General features: G+C 45.8%; 1 protein-coding gene across 2 annotated transcripts in view; it reads left to right on the top strand.

Moving 5' to 3' along the window:
* The first annotated feature begins 2,126 nt into the window (after nucleotides 1–2,126).
* The window catches only part of DCAF12 (DDB1 and CUL4 associated factor 12), a 49,368-nt gene continuing 36,416 nt past the window's right edge, over nucleotides 2,127–15,078 (top strand). For both annotated transcript variants that reach the window (XM_017542952.1, XM_017542953.2), the window contains exons 1-2: nucleotides 2,127–2,522; nucleotides 3,592–3,846. In XM_017542952.1, coding sequence (XP_017398441.1) covers nucleotides 2,445–2,522; nucleotides 3,592–3,846 — 333 coding nt within the window. In that variant the 5' untranslated portion in view covers nucleotides 2,127–2,444. The remainder of the gene's footprint in view (nucleotides 2,523–3,591; nucleotides 3,847–15,078) is intronic.

The following is a 15,078-nucleotide window of genomic DNA, read 5'->3' as shown; positions in this document are numbered from 1 at the left end:
CCTGGCTAATTTTTGTATTTTTAGTAGAGACAGGGTTTCACCATGTTGGCCAGGCTGGTCTCAAACTCCTGACCTCAGGTGATCCACCTGCCTTGGTCTCCCAAAGTGCTGGGATTACAGGCGTGAACCCCCGCGCCAGGCTGCAGTCTTTCAAAAGCAATTATGAACTTTAAAATTTCCAAAATTTCTTCTATTAGAAGATTCTTCAAAATTCAAAATTTCTTCTTCTAGAAATAGACTTTCATTCTATTTTATTTGTGTAGAAACGGTGAGCTCTTGGCCAGGTGCAGTGGCTCACACCTGCAATCCAAGCACTTTGGGACACTGGGGCAGATGGATCACCTGAGATCTGGAGTTCGAGACCAGCCTGGCCAACATGGCAAAACCCCATCTCTACTAATACAAAAATTAGCTGGTCGTGGTGGCACACACCTGTAACCCCAGTTACTCAGGAGGCTGAGGCAGGAGAATTGCTTGAACCTGGGAGGCAGAGGTTGCAGTGAGCCAAGACTGTGCCATTGCACTCTCCAGTCTGTGCTACAGAGCAAGGCTCAGTTTCAAAAAAAAAAAAAGGAATGGTGAGCTCTGCTATAAGGTGCATTTGGGGATGGTTCCTGGGATGTGAAGATGAAGTAAAGGAACTTTGAGAAAGAGCCTGCAGCAGTGCCCAGTGTGCCACTGGCAGAGGAGACTAGGATCCAAGCACAGTCTGACCCTAGAGATTCTCAAAGGATTCCAAACTCTTGTGCAAGGGCATGTGGGTGATCCAGAGCATTTTGAGGCAAGACATAACTAGAACAGACTCAAAAAAGCAAGCTGACCCACTCCTGGCCCATTCACTATGTGCATATCTCTAAAGGGACAGGCCTGACCAAATAAGATGGGAACTGCCTTTCCCAAGACGTTAGCGGTTAGTGGCAGCACTGATGGCAGGAGATCCTGTTTCAATCTGGTCTTTGGTTCAACTTGGAAAACAAATCCAAATCTCCTTGTAGGCAGAACTTCAGATGGGCCAACAGAACTCCCTGGAGGTATGAGACCTGAGGCTTGAAGCCTGAAGGGACCAGCAGGTAACTGGGCACGACAGCCTGAGGCCAACCGGCTCCAAGCAAGAGCATCCTGCTTACTCAGAGGGTTTGTTTGCTTGTGGAAAGTGAAGGCTGGCAGTCATATTCCTTCAAGATCTTCCGAAAATGGAGGCAAGGGTGATCCTGATGAAGCCCCCTTGTTTGGTGGCCAATTCCAGCTGTAACTGGACTGGCAAGCCAAAAATGACCACTCTCTTTCCTGTGGTTCAAAATTCCCAATCTCCTCTAATGGAGACACAACCTGACTCCAAGAGTGAGGCAGGCAGTGACAGATAAGTTACAGCGTGATGCCTACTTCATAAAGCACAAAAGACCCTGTGGTTTAGATGGCAGGTCATGGGAATGGTGAAGGGGAAGGTGACTGAGGGGCTGAAGCAGCTTGTACAGGAGAAAGGACTTGGAGGAGACAGAGCAGAGAATGGAGCCTGAGAGCTACGCAGGGGTGGGAAGAGGGTAGCCAGAGTCCCGTCGGGCGGCCTGGGTTGGTTGTGTAGTTAGAGGCAAAACAAGAATGGGGCCAGGCCCTATAGAGTCAGGGCTGGACCCTCTGGAGTTAACTGGAGGGCATATAGGCCAGGGCGGGGAGGAGCCAAAGGGGAACTCAGCGGTGGTATAAAGTCTGGCCACACTGGCCTGGTTTCCCGACTGGACTTCACCTTGAGGGGTGGGGGTGGTTTCTGCCACACCCCTCACCCCCCTGTCCAGTCCTTGGCGCCAGGGCACGGTTTGTGATAGATTCAGGGAAACGTTTGGTGCTAGATATGGGAGGTAACTGATGGCGGCTACCAGGTTAAGGCCAGCACTATAGGGGATTCCTTCCCCCAGCAGGGCTGGTTGTCCTCACTTCCGGGTGCCTTCAGATGGGCGGGCTGGGGTCGGAGATCAGCGACCAGAAGCCAGATTCTCTTGGCCCCAGCTCGTCCACCTCCAGCGGCTGCCAAACGACCGTTGGAAAAGGTCTGGCGGCGGCCGGGAAACAGCAGCGAACTCTCTGCCAACCCCTAAATCCCACCCCTCTCGTTCCGGCGGCGTCTCCGTGGCGACGCTGTCGGAAGTGCGGCTGCGCAAAGGTGACGGCGCGCGGGCGAGGGAGGGGGTGTTTTGGTTCTAGCCGCTCGCCGTCCTTCCAGGCTCTGCCGTCGGAAAGCCTGTCGTTCTCGTTTCCCCTTTCCTTTCCCAGCCCCAATCCTTCCTCTCGCTTTCCCTTCTTTCTGCTGCCGCTCCGGGTCCGGGCCATTTTCCGGGCCGGGCGCACTAAGGTGCGCGGCCCCGGGGCCCAGTATATGACCCGCCGTCCTGCTACCCCTCGCTTCCCCCGCCCCATGTGGCTGCGGGGCAGCGGCAGCGCTGTCCACTATGGCCCGGAAAGCAGTTAGCAGGAAGCGGAAAGCGCCCGCCTCGCCGGGAGCTGGGAGCGACGCTCAGGACTCGCAGGTGAGGGCTGAGAGGCCTGGACCTGGGTGATGAGGCCGAGGCACCAGGAGAGACTTAGGGTCCGCAGATCCTGCGAAAGGAATCGGGGTTCAAGGTCTGTAGTCAGAGGCAAAACAAGAATGGGGCCAGGCCCTATAGAGTCAGGGCTGGACCCTCTGGAGTTAACTGGAGGGCATATAGGCCAGGGCGGGGAGGAGCCAAAGGGGAACTCAGCAATGGGACATAATCCTTGGGAGGACTGCAGCCATGGATAGGGCTTCAAAAGAAACCAGAATTTTGGTTCTGGAGGAAGGAGAAACCGAAGTTAAGGGAATCTGAAACAAAACCAGCCTCCAAGGAGATATCAGGAGGGGGAGTGAACTCTACCTTCCATGGGCCTTAGGAAACTGGGATGATTACGTCCCTCCTCGAGGAAGGAAAGAGTCTTCCTATATGTATGCCCAACCCTGAGCTGGGCCTTTTGGATTTGGACCCCAAAAGAAACAACAGTTTCCAGGTATCATCTCTATACTGCCCCCTTTGGAGAGGAAGGCCTTCTTGGACCTAGATGTGGCCTCTGATTTTCCGGGATCTACTATCCCTTTGGTGGTTGAGTTTTCGAATTCTGCAACTGCCTGGAGTGCGGGCATGATGACAGAGGAACGGCCATTGATTCGTGCATCCCTGGAAGACCTGGCTCCTTGGACTGTATCTTCCGTGCTCCACTGGGAGTACAGACTGACAGGGAGAAGGGAGATGGGTAGAGATGCAGCCCAGATCGATATGGGAAACACTTCACCTCCCATTTCCTTCAATCCTTCACTCCTAAAAGGTCTAGTAAACCTTTTAGCCTGTTCTATTCTGCATTCATTCCCTTGACTTTCAGCCCTTGTAATTCGCATAGGTAAGTTTGACTGTGAGAAACATCTTTTCAATGTTGGAAGAGTTAAGCGACTTACTGGATTGAGATTCTTGTTCCCTTGTGTTTGTAAATCCTACAGTGTGAGTTGTTGGTGATTTCTGTAATACAGTAGGATCCGTTCTAAACAAGAGTGGCCAAAGCCCTGATTTCTAATGTTGCTTTCCACAGTTTGGCTGGGATCACTCGCTTCACAAAAGGAAAAGACTTCCTCCTGTGAAGAGATCCTTGGTATACTACCTGAAGAACCGGGAAGTCAGGCTGCAGAATGAAACCAGCTACTCTCGAGTGTTGCATGGTTATGCAGCACAGCAACTTCCCGGTCTCCTGAAGGAGAGAGAGTTTCAACTTGGGACCCTTAATAAAGTGTTTGCATCTCAGTGGTTGAATCATAGGCAAGTGGTGTGTGGCACAAAATGCAACACGGTAAGTGTCTGGGGGGCTGTGAACTCTCCCCTGGGTCCTGGATATGTTGCTCTACTGGCTCTAGAACCTCTTGCTCTTACTTTTCCCATCTGTTTCTTTTGGGAGGGACTTGCCTTACTCTCCCTTCCATTCCTTCCCGTTGATGACTTTTCCTCTCTTCTTGTGCTTCTTTTTTCATGCCTACATTTCTTTTCTGATAAGTCTTCAAAGGACTATATTTCTTTAGGCCCTTGCTCTCTGGATGTGCTGCTTCTAGAGGATTGTTTTTTGTTTGTTTTTGCCTCATCTTTTATGCTGGTTTTAAAATCATAGGCCTCAATGGAAAGAGTTAAGAAATAATGATGTGGCTGGGGGAGGTGGCTCACTCCTGTAATCCCAGCACTTTGGGAGGCCGAGGTGGGTGGATCACGAGTTCAGGAGATCGAGACCATCTTGGCCAACATGGTGAAACCCCATCTCAAAAAAAAATTAAAAAAAAAAAAAAAGAAATAATAATGCTCAGAGCATCACTCAGGATACATAATAGTGAAAACAGCCTAAGGACATATGTCAAAGTATTTAAAATAGCACACTTGGCTGCTTTTTAGTGAATGGAATCTAAAAATGTATAAACAAACATGAGAAATACATGGACTGTATCCTATAAGTAAGGCAGGGAATGTGTGTCTGGCAGTATATTTCAGTGTATAAGCATTTTCTTTTTGGAAAGTAGCCTTTTTAAGAGTGACTAGAAAGACAGGTATAAATGAGTGAAGGTAAGCTTTGTAAGTGACCCAATTATAGGCCGGGATAAAATAAATCAGATAGAGAAAACAATTGGAACAGAGTTCACGAATAGCATGATGTCAGAGGAATGACAAATGAAAAAAAGCAGGGCCTAGGGCCTATGGGTGGGAAATGATTATGCCCAGCCCTCCCTTCGTTTTCACCTCACCCTGAGCAAATAGACAAGTAATGTCATATGGGTGAGTAAATTGACCCTGGACTGAAACACATTTTAGATCATTAAAAGAGAGAAGATTGCTTTAGATCAAAAAAAGTCTTAAGTACTGGGAGAAGTGTCTGTTTATAAAGGGCATAGGCAAAAATTTAAACAGTTTTAAGGAAGGAAATAATACCATGGTGGTTGGTCTGTTTATAAAGGACATACGCAAAATTTTAAACAATTTTGAGGAAGGAAATAATACCATGGTGGTTGGGGCCAAGCTTTCATTTCCTCTTCTGTTGAGAGTGGCTTGTCTTACATAGAAGCCTTTCAAAACTAAGTGGTGGCAACAGGCTTCCACAGAACTTCCTTTTCTTGGTCTCTCCAGCTGCCCACTCATGGTTGAGAACTGTTATCCTTGTCACTTGGAATAGAAAGAGTCTCCTGCTTGGAAGAGTTCATTCCACTCCCCACACATGCATCATACGGTTTAGCCCTGCAAATATTACTGAATTATAAACTGAATTAATCATCATGGTCTCTTGCTTCTTGAATTTATTGACACTATTTTTGAAGGCAAGCATGATACATAATAATTTAACCTACTTTTAATTCCTACCTCTTTCTGTCTTCCTACATCCTCATAACCTAGTGACTGGGGCAAGGGGAGCTGTTTTCATTTTAGAGTTAGCATTTATTTGTATTTGGTTAGCTTCCAGAACCAAAGCAGGGAACTAGGAGCAGTGCTCTTCTCTTGAGCTTTGTGACATTGGGTAAATGATTACTTTCTTTGTGCTTTTGTTTTTGCATCTGCAAAATGGGAGTGATAATACCTGGTGCTGAGAAGGTGTCTGCATGCATCTGGGAAATACTCTAAGTTAGCAATATTTTGCTTATTTGGAAGTACTAGCAGCGGTAAAAATGATTCTATAACCTTTTCCCATGATTTGAAGAGAAGAAATTATTTAAATAATTGGAACTGCCTTTGGATAATGTGTGAAGATTTCAGAGGTAGGAGAGATTATTCTCAATAGTAAAGTTTTGATGTAGAATGTCCCACTATTGTGGGCTGACAATCAGACTAGGAGCAGTCATTCAATCCCCAAATTTCTTGGCCCCACTGAGCACAGCAGTAACAGCAAGAATAGCCAACTGTTGTTTTTTTATCATTAATAACAATACAGTCGTTAAAGAAGTAGAGGTGGTATAACCTTAATTAGAACATGGGTCTGGCAGCTGGGATGGGTTAGGTATATTTTTGTGGTTTAGACTTATGCAAATTCAGATTGCCTGCAGAGCCAGACAGAAAAGCTAGGTGAAAGGAAGTTTGTTAGGCACAAGACAGTAAGGAGTAGTAGGGGCTACAAAGAACTACAGAAGGAATTCCTGACTTCAGCCAGCTGATGCCATGTAGGAATTTGGACCTAATGTTAAAAAGATTTTCTTGGCTGGGTACAGTGACTCACGCCTGTAATCCCAGCTCTTTGGGAGGCTCAGGCGGGCGGATCACAAAGTCAGGAGTTCGAGACCAGCCTGGCCAATATGGTGAAACCTCGTCTCCATTAAAAATACAAAAATTAGCTGGGTGTGGTGGTGGTCGCCTGTAGTCCCAGTTACTTAGGAGACTGAGGCAGGAGAATTGCTTGAACCTGGGAGGTGGAGGTTGCAGTGAGCCAAGATTGTGCCACTGCACTCTAGCCTGGGTGACAGAACGAGACTCCATCTCAAAAAAAAAAAAAAATTCTTTCATTGGGCGCGGTGGCTCACGCCTGTAATCCCAACACTTTGGGAGGCCAAGGCAGGCAGATCAGCTGAGGTCAGGGGTTCGAGACCAGACTGGCCAACATGGTGAAACCTCATCTCTACAAAAGTACAAAAAAATTAGCCAGGCATGATGGTGGGTGCCTGTAATCCCAACTACTCGGGAGGCTGGGGCAGAAGAATCACTTGAACCTGGGAGGTGGAGATTACAGTGAGCTGAGATCTTGCCATTGCACTCCAGCCTGGGTGACAGAGCGAGACTCCATCTCAAAAAAAAAATTTTTCTTTCTCTTTTTTTTTTTTAAATTTTTATTTTATTTTATTTTATTTTATTATTTTAAAGACAGGGTTTCACCATGTTGGTCAGGCTGGTCTTGAACTCCCGACCTCAGGTGATCCGCCCGCCTTGGCCTCCAAAGTGCTTGGATTACAGGTGTGAGCCACCACTCCCAGCCTCTCTTTTTTAAAGAGAAGCTGGAAATCAGATTTTTTTTTCTTAATATTTCTTTTTTTTGTACTTTGGGCTCTGGGGTAAATGTGCACATCCTGCATCCTGCAGGATTGTTGCCCAAAATCAGAATTTTTATGAGGCAAGTATTAACAGTTTATGAGGAATATTGAAAATCTAGTATGACAGGAGCTTTAGGTGTCTAGAAAACTGTAAGATTTGCACCTCACAGTTGTCTTTTTCATCAATTAGTTGAATGAAGCTCGGCAGAGAGTAAGGATTGAATTTAGTCATTTGGCAGGCGTTTATATAGAAGGAATTACTGAAATTGTTACATTACCATGGGGAGAGTAGAGAAGGCATTCCTGGCTTGAGTTGTATAAACTTTCCCTAAAATTGCAAAGTTTTGATTATATATATACTTTGGTTAAGATTGTTGGGGGGTGGTGTGGGAAGTAGTTCTTAGTTTTTGTCCTTAGATTTTCAAAGACAGTGCTATGAGCCAAAAATGGTTAAGAACCACTGATATTGACAGATAAGCTAAGGACAGAACCTTGAAAAACGTACATGTAGAGGGCGAGAAGAACTGCTTGCTGTGGAGGAGCAGGGAACTCAGGAAAACCAGGAGACTACAGAAAAGAATTCAAGAAAGGAGGACTCTTGAACGGGGTGAGGGTGGGGTGTGAGTTGAGGAGAAGGATGGTGATAGGCAGAGTGATGATGTACACAGTTTGAGGTATTTAATTTTAGACATGAACTCTTCCCATTGTCAACACTCTCTAGCCAAAGACTGCCAGGGACCCACCTGTAGCAGAACAAGTCAGATACAGCTCTTTGTTGTACCTAGGAGAACCTACACCATAGGGGATCGAGGGCCCTCTCAGTAAGAATTCTGGAAAGGAGTTACAACACTGAGGCTTGTTGCAGATGATTTGGGGGAAGGCTTAAGGATATAGCACTTTGCTCCAGATGGATACTGTCATGTATCTATGTTTGGGATATTAATCTTATCTAGGAGGAGGTTAAAGCCATAATGATAAAAATGAAGCAATCATTTATATTAGCCAGGTTAAAGGGATGTTTGATCTTTTTGTGGTTTAGGCAGTGTTCTTGTTTTGGTCTGTGTTTAGATATGATTACAGAGTGCTCTTGTTTTGTCTTTATCACAGTTACAGAGTGGCCTTGTCTGATGTTGATATTCTCTGAAATTATTATTATTATTATTTTTTTGAGACGGAGTTTCACTCATGTTACCCAGGCTGGAGTGCAATGGCGCGATCTCGGCTCACCGCAACCTCCGCCTCCTGGGTTCAGGCAATTCTCCTGCCTCAGCCTCCTGAGTAGCTGGGATTACAGGCACGCACCACCATGCCCAGCTAATTTTTTGTATTTTTGGTAGAGACGGGGTTTCACCATGTTGACCAGGATGGTCTCGATCTCTTGACCTCGTGATCCACCCGCCTCGGCCTCCCACAGTGCTGGGATTACAGGCTTGAGCCACCGCGCCCGGCCTGAAATTATTTATTTACACTGGGATAACAAGGCCTACCTAAGAGTATCAGGCTAACCCTGGTTGTCAGGGTTGCTTTGTTCTTTTTTTTTTTTTTGGACAGTCTCACTGTGCCACCCAGGCTGGAGTGCAGTGGCACATTCTTGGCTCACTGTAACCTGTCTCCTGGGTTCAAGCAGTTCTCGTGCCTCAGCCTCCCAAGTAGCTGGGACTACAGGCATGTGCCATCATGCCTGACTAATTTTTGTATTTTTAGTAGAGATGGGGTTTCACCATGCTGGCCAGGGTGGTCTCAAACTCCTGACCTCATGTAATCTGCCCACCTCAGCCTCCCAAAGTGCTGGGATTACAGACGTGAGCCACTTTGTTCTTTTCCAAGACAGGGTTTTGCAGGGTAGAGTACAGTGGTGCAATCATGGCTCATAGCAGCTTCAAATTCCTGGGCTCAAGGGATCCTCCTGCCCCAGGATCCTGAGTAGCTGGGACTATACCACATGCCATCATACCTGGCAATTTGTTTTTTTTTTTTGAGACGGAGTTTCCTTCTTGTTGCCCGGGCTGGAGTGCAATGGTGCCATCTCAACTCACTGAAACTTCCACCTCCCAGGTTCAAACGATTCTCCTGCCTCAGCCTTCCTAGTAGCTGGGATTATAGGTGTCCACTACCATGCCTAGCTAATTTTTTGTAAAGATGGGGTTTCACCATGTTGGCCAGGTGAGTCTGGAACTCCTCACCTCAGGTGATCCACCCACCTCGGCCTCCTGAAGTGCTGGGATTACAGGCATGAGCCACTGTGCCTGGCCTCTATCTGGCTATTTAAACAAATTTTTTATTTTATTTTATAGAGACAGGGTTTTGTTTTGTTTCCCAGGCTGGTTTCAAACTTTCAGGCTCAAGTGATTCTTCTACCTTGACCTCCTATAGTGCTGGGATTACAGGCATGAGCCACTGAGGCTGACCAGGGTTGCTTTGTTGTGTGTGTTTGAGACAGAGTCTTGCTCTGTCACCCAGGCTGGAGTGCACTGGTGCGATCTTGGCTCACTGCAACTTCAGCCTTGCGGGTTCCAGTGGTTCTTCTGCCTCAGCCTCCCGAGTAGCTGGGAGTACAGGTGTGCACCACCATGCCCGGCTAATTTTTTTTTCTTTTTTGTAGAGACGGAGTTTCACTCTGTCGCCCAGGCTAGAGTGCAGTGGTGTGATCTTGACTCACTGTCCTCTGCCTCTCGGGTTCAAGCAATTCTCCTGCCTCGGTGTCCCAAGTAGCTGGGACTATAGGCGCACCCCACCACGCCTGGCTAATTTCTTTTTTATTTAGCAGAGACGGGGTTTCACCATGTTGCCCAGCCTGGTCTTGAACTCCTGAGCTCAGGCAGTCTGCCTGCCTTGGCCTCCCAAAGTGCTAGGATTACAGGTGTGAACCACTGCACCCGGCCTAATTTTTGTATTTTTTTTAGTAGAGATGGGGTTTCATCATACTAGCCAGGCTGGTCTCAGATTCCTGGCCCCATGATCTGCCCACCTTGGCCTCTCAAAGTGCTGGGATTGCTTTTTTCTTTTTCACTATCTCCCAAAGCAATGGGTAGAGATACACTGCTGACTTCATAGATGGACTTTGTGAATCATAATGAAGCAGACAAATGAGTTTTTGGATGCTATTAATATTGACCAGATGAAGGCCGGGCGCGGTGGCTCAAGCCTGTAATCCCAGCACTGTGGGAGGCCGAGGCGGGTGGATCACGAGGTCAAGAGATCGAGACCATCCTGGTCAACATGGTGAAACCCCGTCTCTACTAAAACTACAAAAAACTAGCTAGGCATGGTGGTGCGTGCCTGTAATCCCAGCTACTCAGGAGGCTGAGGCAGGAGAATTGCCTGAACCCGGGAGGCGGAGGTTGCGGTGAACCGAGATCGTGCCATTGCACTCCAGCCTGGGTAACAAGAGCGAACCTCTGTCTCAAAAAAAAAAAAATATATATATATATATATATTGACCAGATGAGAAGAGAACTTTGAGGTAGTGTAATTTCAGAGCTGGGGTAGAGTGGTAGGCACCAGGGTTGAGAAAATAGCTGTAAGGTTATGTCTGAGTTTGCATACTCAGATTCCTGAAATCATAGGGAATATGAAAGTCAGTTTGAGACACAAGGAAGCAAAATTATTAAGTATGGGTGTGCTCTGGACAGATTTTTATTCAGTTCGCTTTGTCTTACTATTTTATTTTCCCAAAGGGATACAACCTTTTAGAAAATGCTTTAGGCGACTGGGCGTGGTGACTCACTCCTGTAATCCCTGTACTTTGGGAGGCTGAGGCAGGCAGATTACTTGAGGCCAGGAGTTTGAAACCAGCCTGGTCAGCATAGCAAAAAACCGACTCTACTAAAAATAAAAAAATAAAATAAAAATTAGCCTGGCGTGGTGGTGCACACCTATGTTCCCAGCCACTCGGAAAGCTGAGGCCCAAGTTATCGTTTGAACCTGGAAGGCAGAAGTTGCAGTAAGCCAAGATCATGCCACTGCACCCAAGCCTGTGCAACAGGGTGATACTCCGTCTTAGAAAAAATAAAGAAAAAAAATGCTTTAGGCTGGCACAGTGGTTTATGCCTGTAAATCCCAGCACTTTCGGAGGACGAGGTAGCTGGATTGCTTGAGCCTAGGAGTTCGAGACCAGCCTGAGTAACATAGTGAAACCCCATCTCTTCCAAAAATACAAAAATTAGCCAGGCATGGTGGTACACACTTGTAGTCCCAGCTGCTTGGGAGGCTGAGGTCGGAGGATCAACTGAGCCTGGGAATTTGATGCTACAGTGAGCCATGATCATGCCACTGCACTCGTCTGAGCAAAATAGACCCTGTCTCTCTCTCTCTCTTTTTTTTTTTTTTTGAGACGGAGTCTTGCTCTGCTGCCCAGACTGGAGTGCAGTGGCACGATCTTGGCTCACTGCAACCTCCACCTCCTGGATTTAAGCACTTCTCTGTCTCAGCCTTCTGAGTAGCTGGGATTCCTGGTGCGTGCCACTACGCCTGGGTAATTTTTGTATTTTTAGTAGAGATGAGGTTTCACCATCTTGGCCAGGCTGGTTTTGAACTCCTGATGTTGTGATCCACCCGCCTCGGCCTCCCAAAGTGCTGGGATTACAGGCTTGAGCCACTGCACCTGGCAGACTTTGTCTTTTAAAAAAGAAATTTACATTTATATCAACAAATTTGATTAAGTCATTTTTGTTATATATTTGGGGTCAGAGATTTGTGAGTTGAGTCTCAGCTCTATCTTGTTAGCTTTCTCTCCTTTGACAAGCCAGATGTCTTCTCCAAGGCCTTTTTTCTCTCACCTTTAGAATGGAGAGAGTTTATATGTATAGAAGGAAGCCAGAAAAAAACAAAACAGAGAGAGTAGTACCTGCCCAGCAGAGTCATGAAGAAGATTAAATTAAATAAGATGTCGATTAGCACAGTGCCTGGAAAAATAAGTGCTTAGTAAGTTGTTGATATAATTAACAGTAATGGTTGCTGGAGGAGGAAGAGGTGATGGTGGATTGATGGCTCTAGGCTTTTGATATATTTCTGGCCAAATTCACTATTTAAGAAGTGAGCTTTCTCTATCCTGTAAATGGCTGCTTTCTGTATGCCAGGCACATTTCAGATACCTTAAACATTTTAAAATAATTCATGGGCCAGGCATGGTGGCTCACGCTTATAATCCCAGCACTTTGGGAGACTGAGGCAGGCAGATCACAAGGTCAGGAGTTCGAGACCAGCCTGGCCAACATGGTGAAACCCGATCTCTAAAAATACAAAAATTAGCTCTGCATGATGGCGGGTGGGCACCTGTGATCCTAGCTACTCGAGAGGCTGAGGCAGGAGAATCTCTTGAACCCGGGAGGTGGAGATTGCAGTGAGCTGAGATTGTGCCATTGCATTCTAGCCTGAAGTGGTACCCAGTTCTCATAAGGCTGTAGTAGAACAGCTACATACATACATACATTGCCACCAAAACTTTAAAAAAATTTTTTTTTTTGTAAGTAGAAACAGGGTTTCACCATATTGGCGAGGCTGGTCTCAAACTCCAGACCTTGTGATCCGCCTGCCTCAGCCTCCCAAAGTGCTGGGATTACAGGCGTGAGCCACCGCGCCTGGCCAAAAAAAATGTTTTTTGATTTAATTTGAGACCAAATTTTGCTCTGTCACAGGCCGGAGTGCAGTGTCACAATCTCAGGACACTGCAACCTCAGCCTCCAGAGCTCAAGCAATCTTCCTACCTCTGCCTCCCAAATGGCTGGAACCACAACCAAAATTAAAAAAAAATACTTCAGAAGTACACATTGACCAGGCATAGTGGCTCATGACTGTAATCCAGCACTTTGGGAAGCTGAGGCAGGAAGATCATTTGAGCCTAGGGGTTCAAGACCAGCCTGGACAATGTAGTGAGACCCCCATCTTTACAAAAAATTTAAGAATTAGCTGGATATGGTGGCTTGTGCCTGTGGTCTCAGCTACTTAAGAGGCTGAAGTGGGGGATGGCTTGAGTCTGCGAAGTCCAGGCTGCAGTGAAATGGGATTACACCACTGCATTCTAGCCTGGGTGACAGAGCATGACCTTGTCTCAAAAAAAAAAAAAAAAGTACGTAGTATTTGTTGAAAGAAGAGCCTAAAAATGGTATACCTTTTCACCTAAGATGTTAACACCTGAGAATTTATACAAAGGAAAAGTCTTTTTTAACACGTTAATCATCAGAAGCTGCTTAATCTAAATACTAACAATCGAATACTTAAGTAAATTGTGATAAATCAAATCTGCATAGTATTATGTAGGCATTAACATAATTATGGAGACAAAGGTGCAAAGCATTCAAAATATTTAATGAAATGAGATACAAAATCCTATCTCTGCTGATAATAGCTGTGCACAATTATAATATATGTGATCAAAGACTAAACAGGAATCTATCTGACAAACGAAAAACAGATTTTAAGAGAGGATTCTGAGTGATCTTTCTTGCATTTTAAATTTCTATATTGTTAATAAAGTATTGTTTGTACAGTAAACCCTCATCTCTTAAAATTGTTGTTTCAGCTAGATGAACCTTGCGTTTTCTTTTTTTTTTTTGAGACGGAGTCTTGCTCTGTCGCCAGGCTGGAGTGCAGTGGCGCAATCTCAGTTCACTGCAGCCTCCACCTCCTGGGTTCAAACGATTCTTCTGCCTCAGCCTCCCAAGTAGCTGGGACCACAGGTGCGTGCCACCACGCTCGGCTAATTTTTGTATTTTTAATAGAGACAGGGTTCCACTGTGACCAGGATGGCCTCAATTTCTTGACCTTGTGATCCGCCTGCCTCGGCCTCCCAAAGTGCTGGGATTACAGGCATAAGCCACCACGCCCAGCCAAATCTTGCGTTTTCTTATCCTAAAATGATGATGAGAAGAACTGAAGTAAGGGCTCAAAAATACAGTGGTAGAATATGCAACAAAAGGTGTCGCTCCTTTCAGTCACACAGTGAGTTTTTTGGAGCTCAAAAAAGCCCCTGGAGAGGGCTCTTGATTCTCAGTGGCCAAATACCCAACCATGTGGTCCTCAAGTCTTTTTTTTTTTTTTTTTCCCAAACTACTTACCCCGCCTGGTCCTCAAGTCTTAATGCTGTTATGTTCAGGAAGTAAGTTGTGAGAGAAGAGAGATTATATTATCTTTTTTTTTTTAAAACTGGGTTTCACTCTGTCATCCAGGCTGGAGTATAGTGGCACAATCTTGGCCCGCTGCAACTTCCACTTCCCAGGTTCAAGCGATTCTAATGTCTCAGCCTCCCAAGTAGCTGGAATTATAACCAGATAATTTTTAAATTATAACCCAGATAATTTTTGTGTTTTTAGTAGAGTCAGCATTTTGCCATGTTGGCCAGCCTGGTCTTGAACTCCTGACCTCAGGTGATCCGCCTGCCTCTGCTTCCCAAAGTGGGATTACACAAATGAGAACCACACCCGGCTGTATTAGCATTATTTAACACTATTATTATTAAGAGTTTATAATCTCTTCATATACCAGATATGTAATTACAATCTCTGCTCTCCAGTAGTTTGCAAGTTAGGGATAAAGCTCCCATTAATTCTGAGTAGAAGGCCTTATACCTGGAAATGTCACCACGGAACAAAAAGCTGAAAGTATCCTGTGTAGAGATTTTCTCCTGGATAACTTATATATTAATATTAGCATCCTTGGGTATATAGAAATCAATTTCAAGCCAGGCACGGTAGCTCACATAATCCCAGGACTTTGAGAGGCCGAGGTGGGTGAATCACTTGAGGCCAGGAGTTTGAGACCAGCCTGGCCCACATGGTAAAACCCTGTCTGTACTAAAAATACAAATATTAAGCAGGTATAATGACACATGCCTGTGGTCCCAGCTACTTGGGAGGCTGAGGCAGGATAATCGCTTGAAACCAGGAGGCAGAGGTTGCAGTGAACTGAGATTGTGCCATTGCACTCCAGCCTGGGCACCAGATTCAGAGCCTGTTTGAAAAAGCAAACACAAAATCCAACAGCTGAATTAAACAGTTTGCTTAGTGACATAATAAAAAGTGCAATAAATTTGATATCAT

This window comes from Cebus imitator, unplaced genomic scaffold (genome assembly GCF_001604975.1).
Source record: "Cebus imitator isolate Cc_AM_T3 unplaced genomic scaffold, Cebus_imitator-1.0 Scaffold149, whole genome shotgun sequence".
Taxonomy (NCBI): Eukaryota; Metazoa; Chordata; class Mammalia; order Primates; family Cebidae; genus Cebus; species Cebus imitator.
Note: the sequence above shows the minus strand (reverse complement) of the source record. Positions and strands in the feature narration are given on the sequence as shown.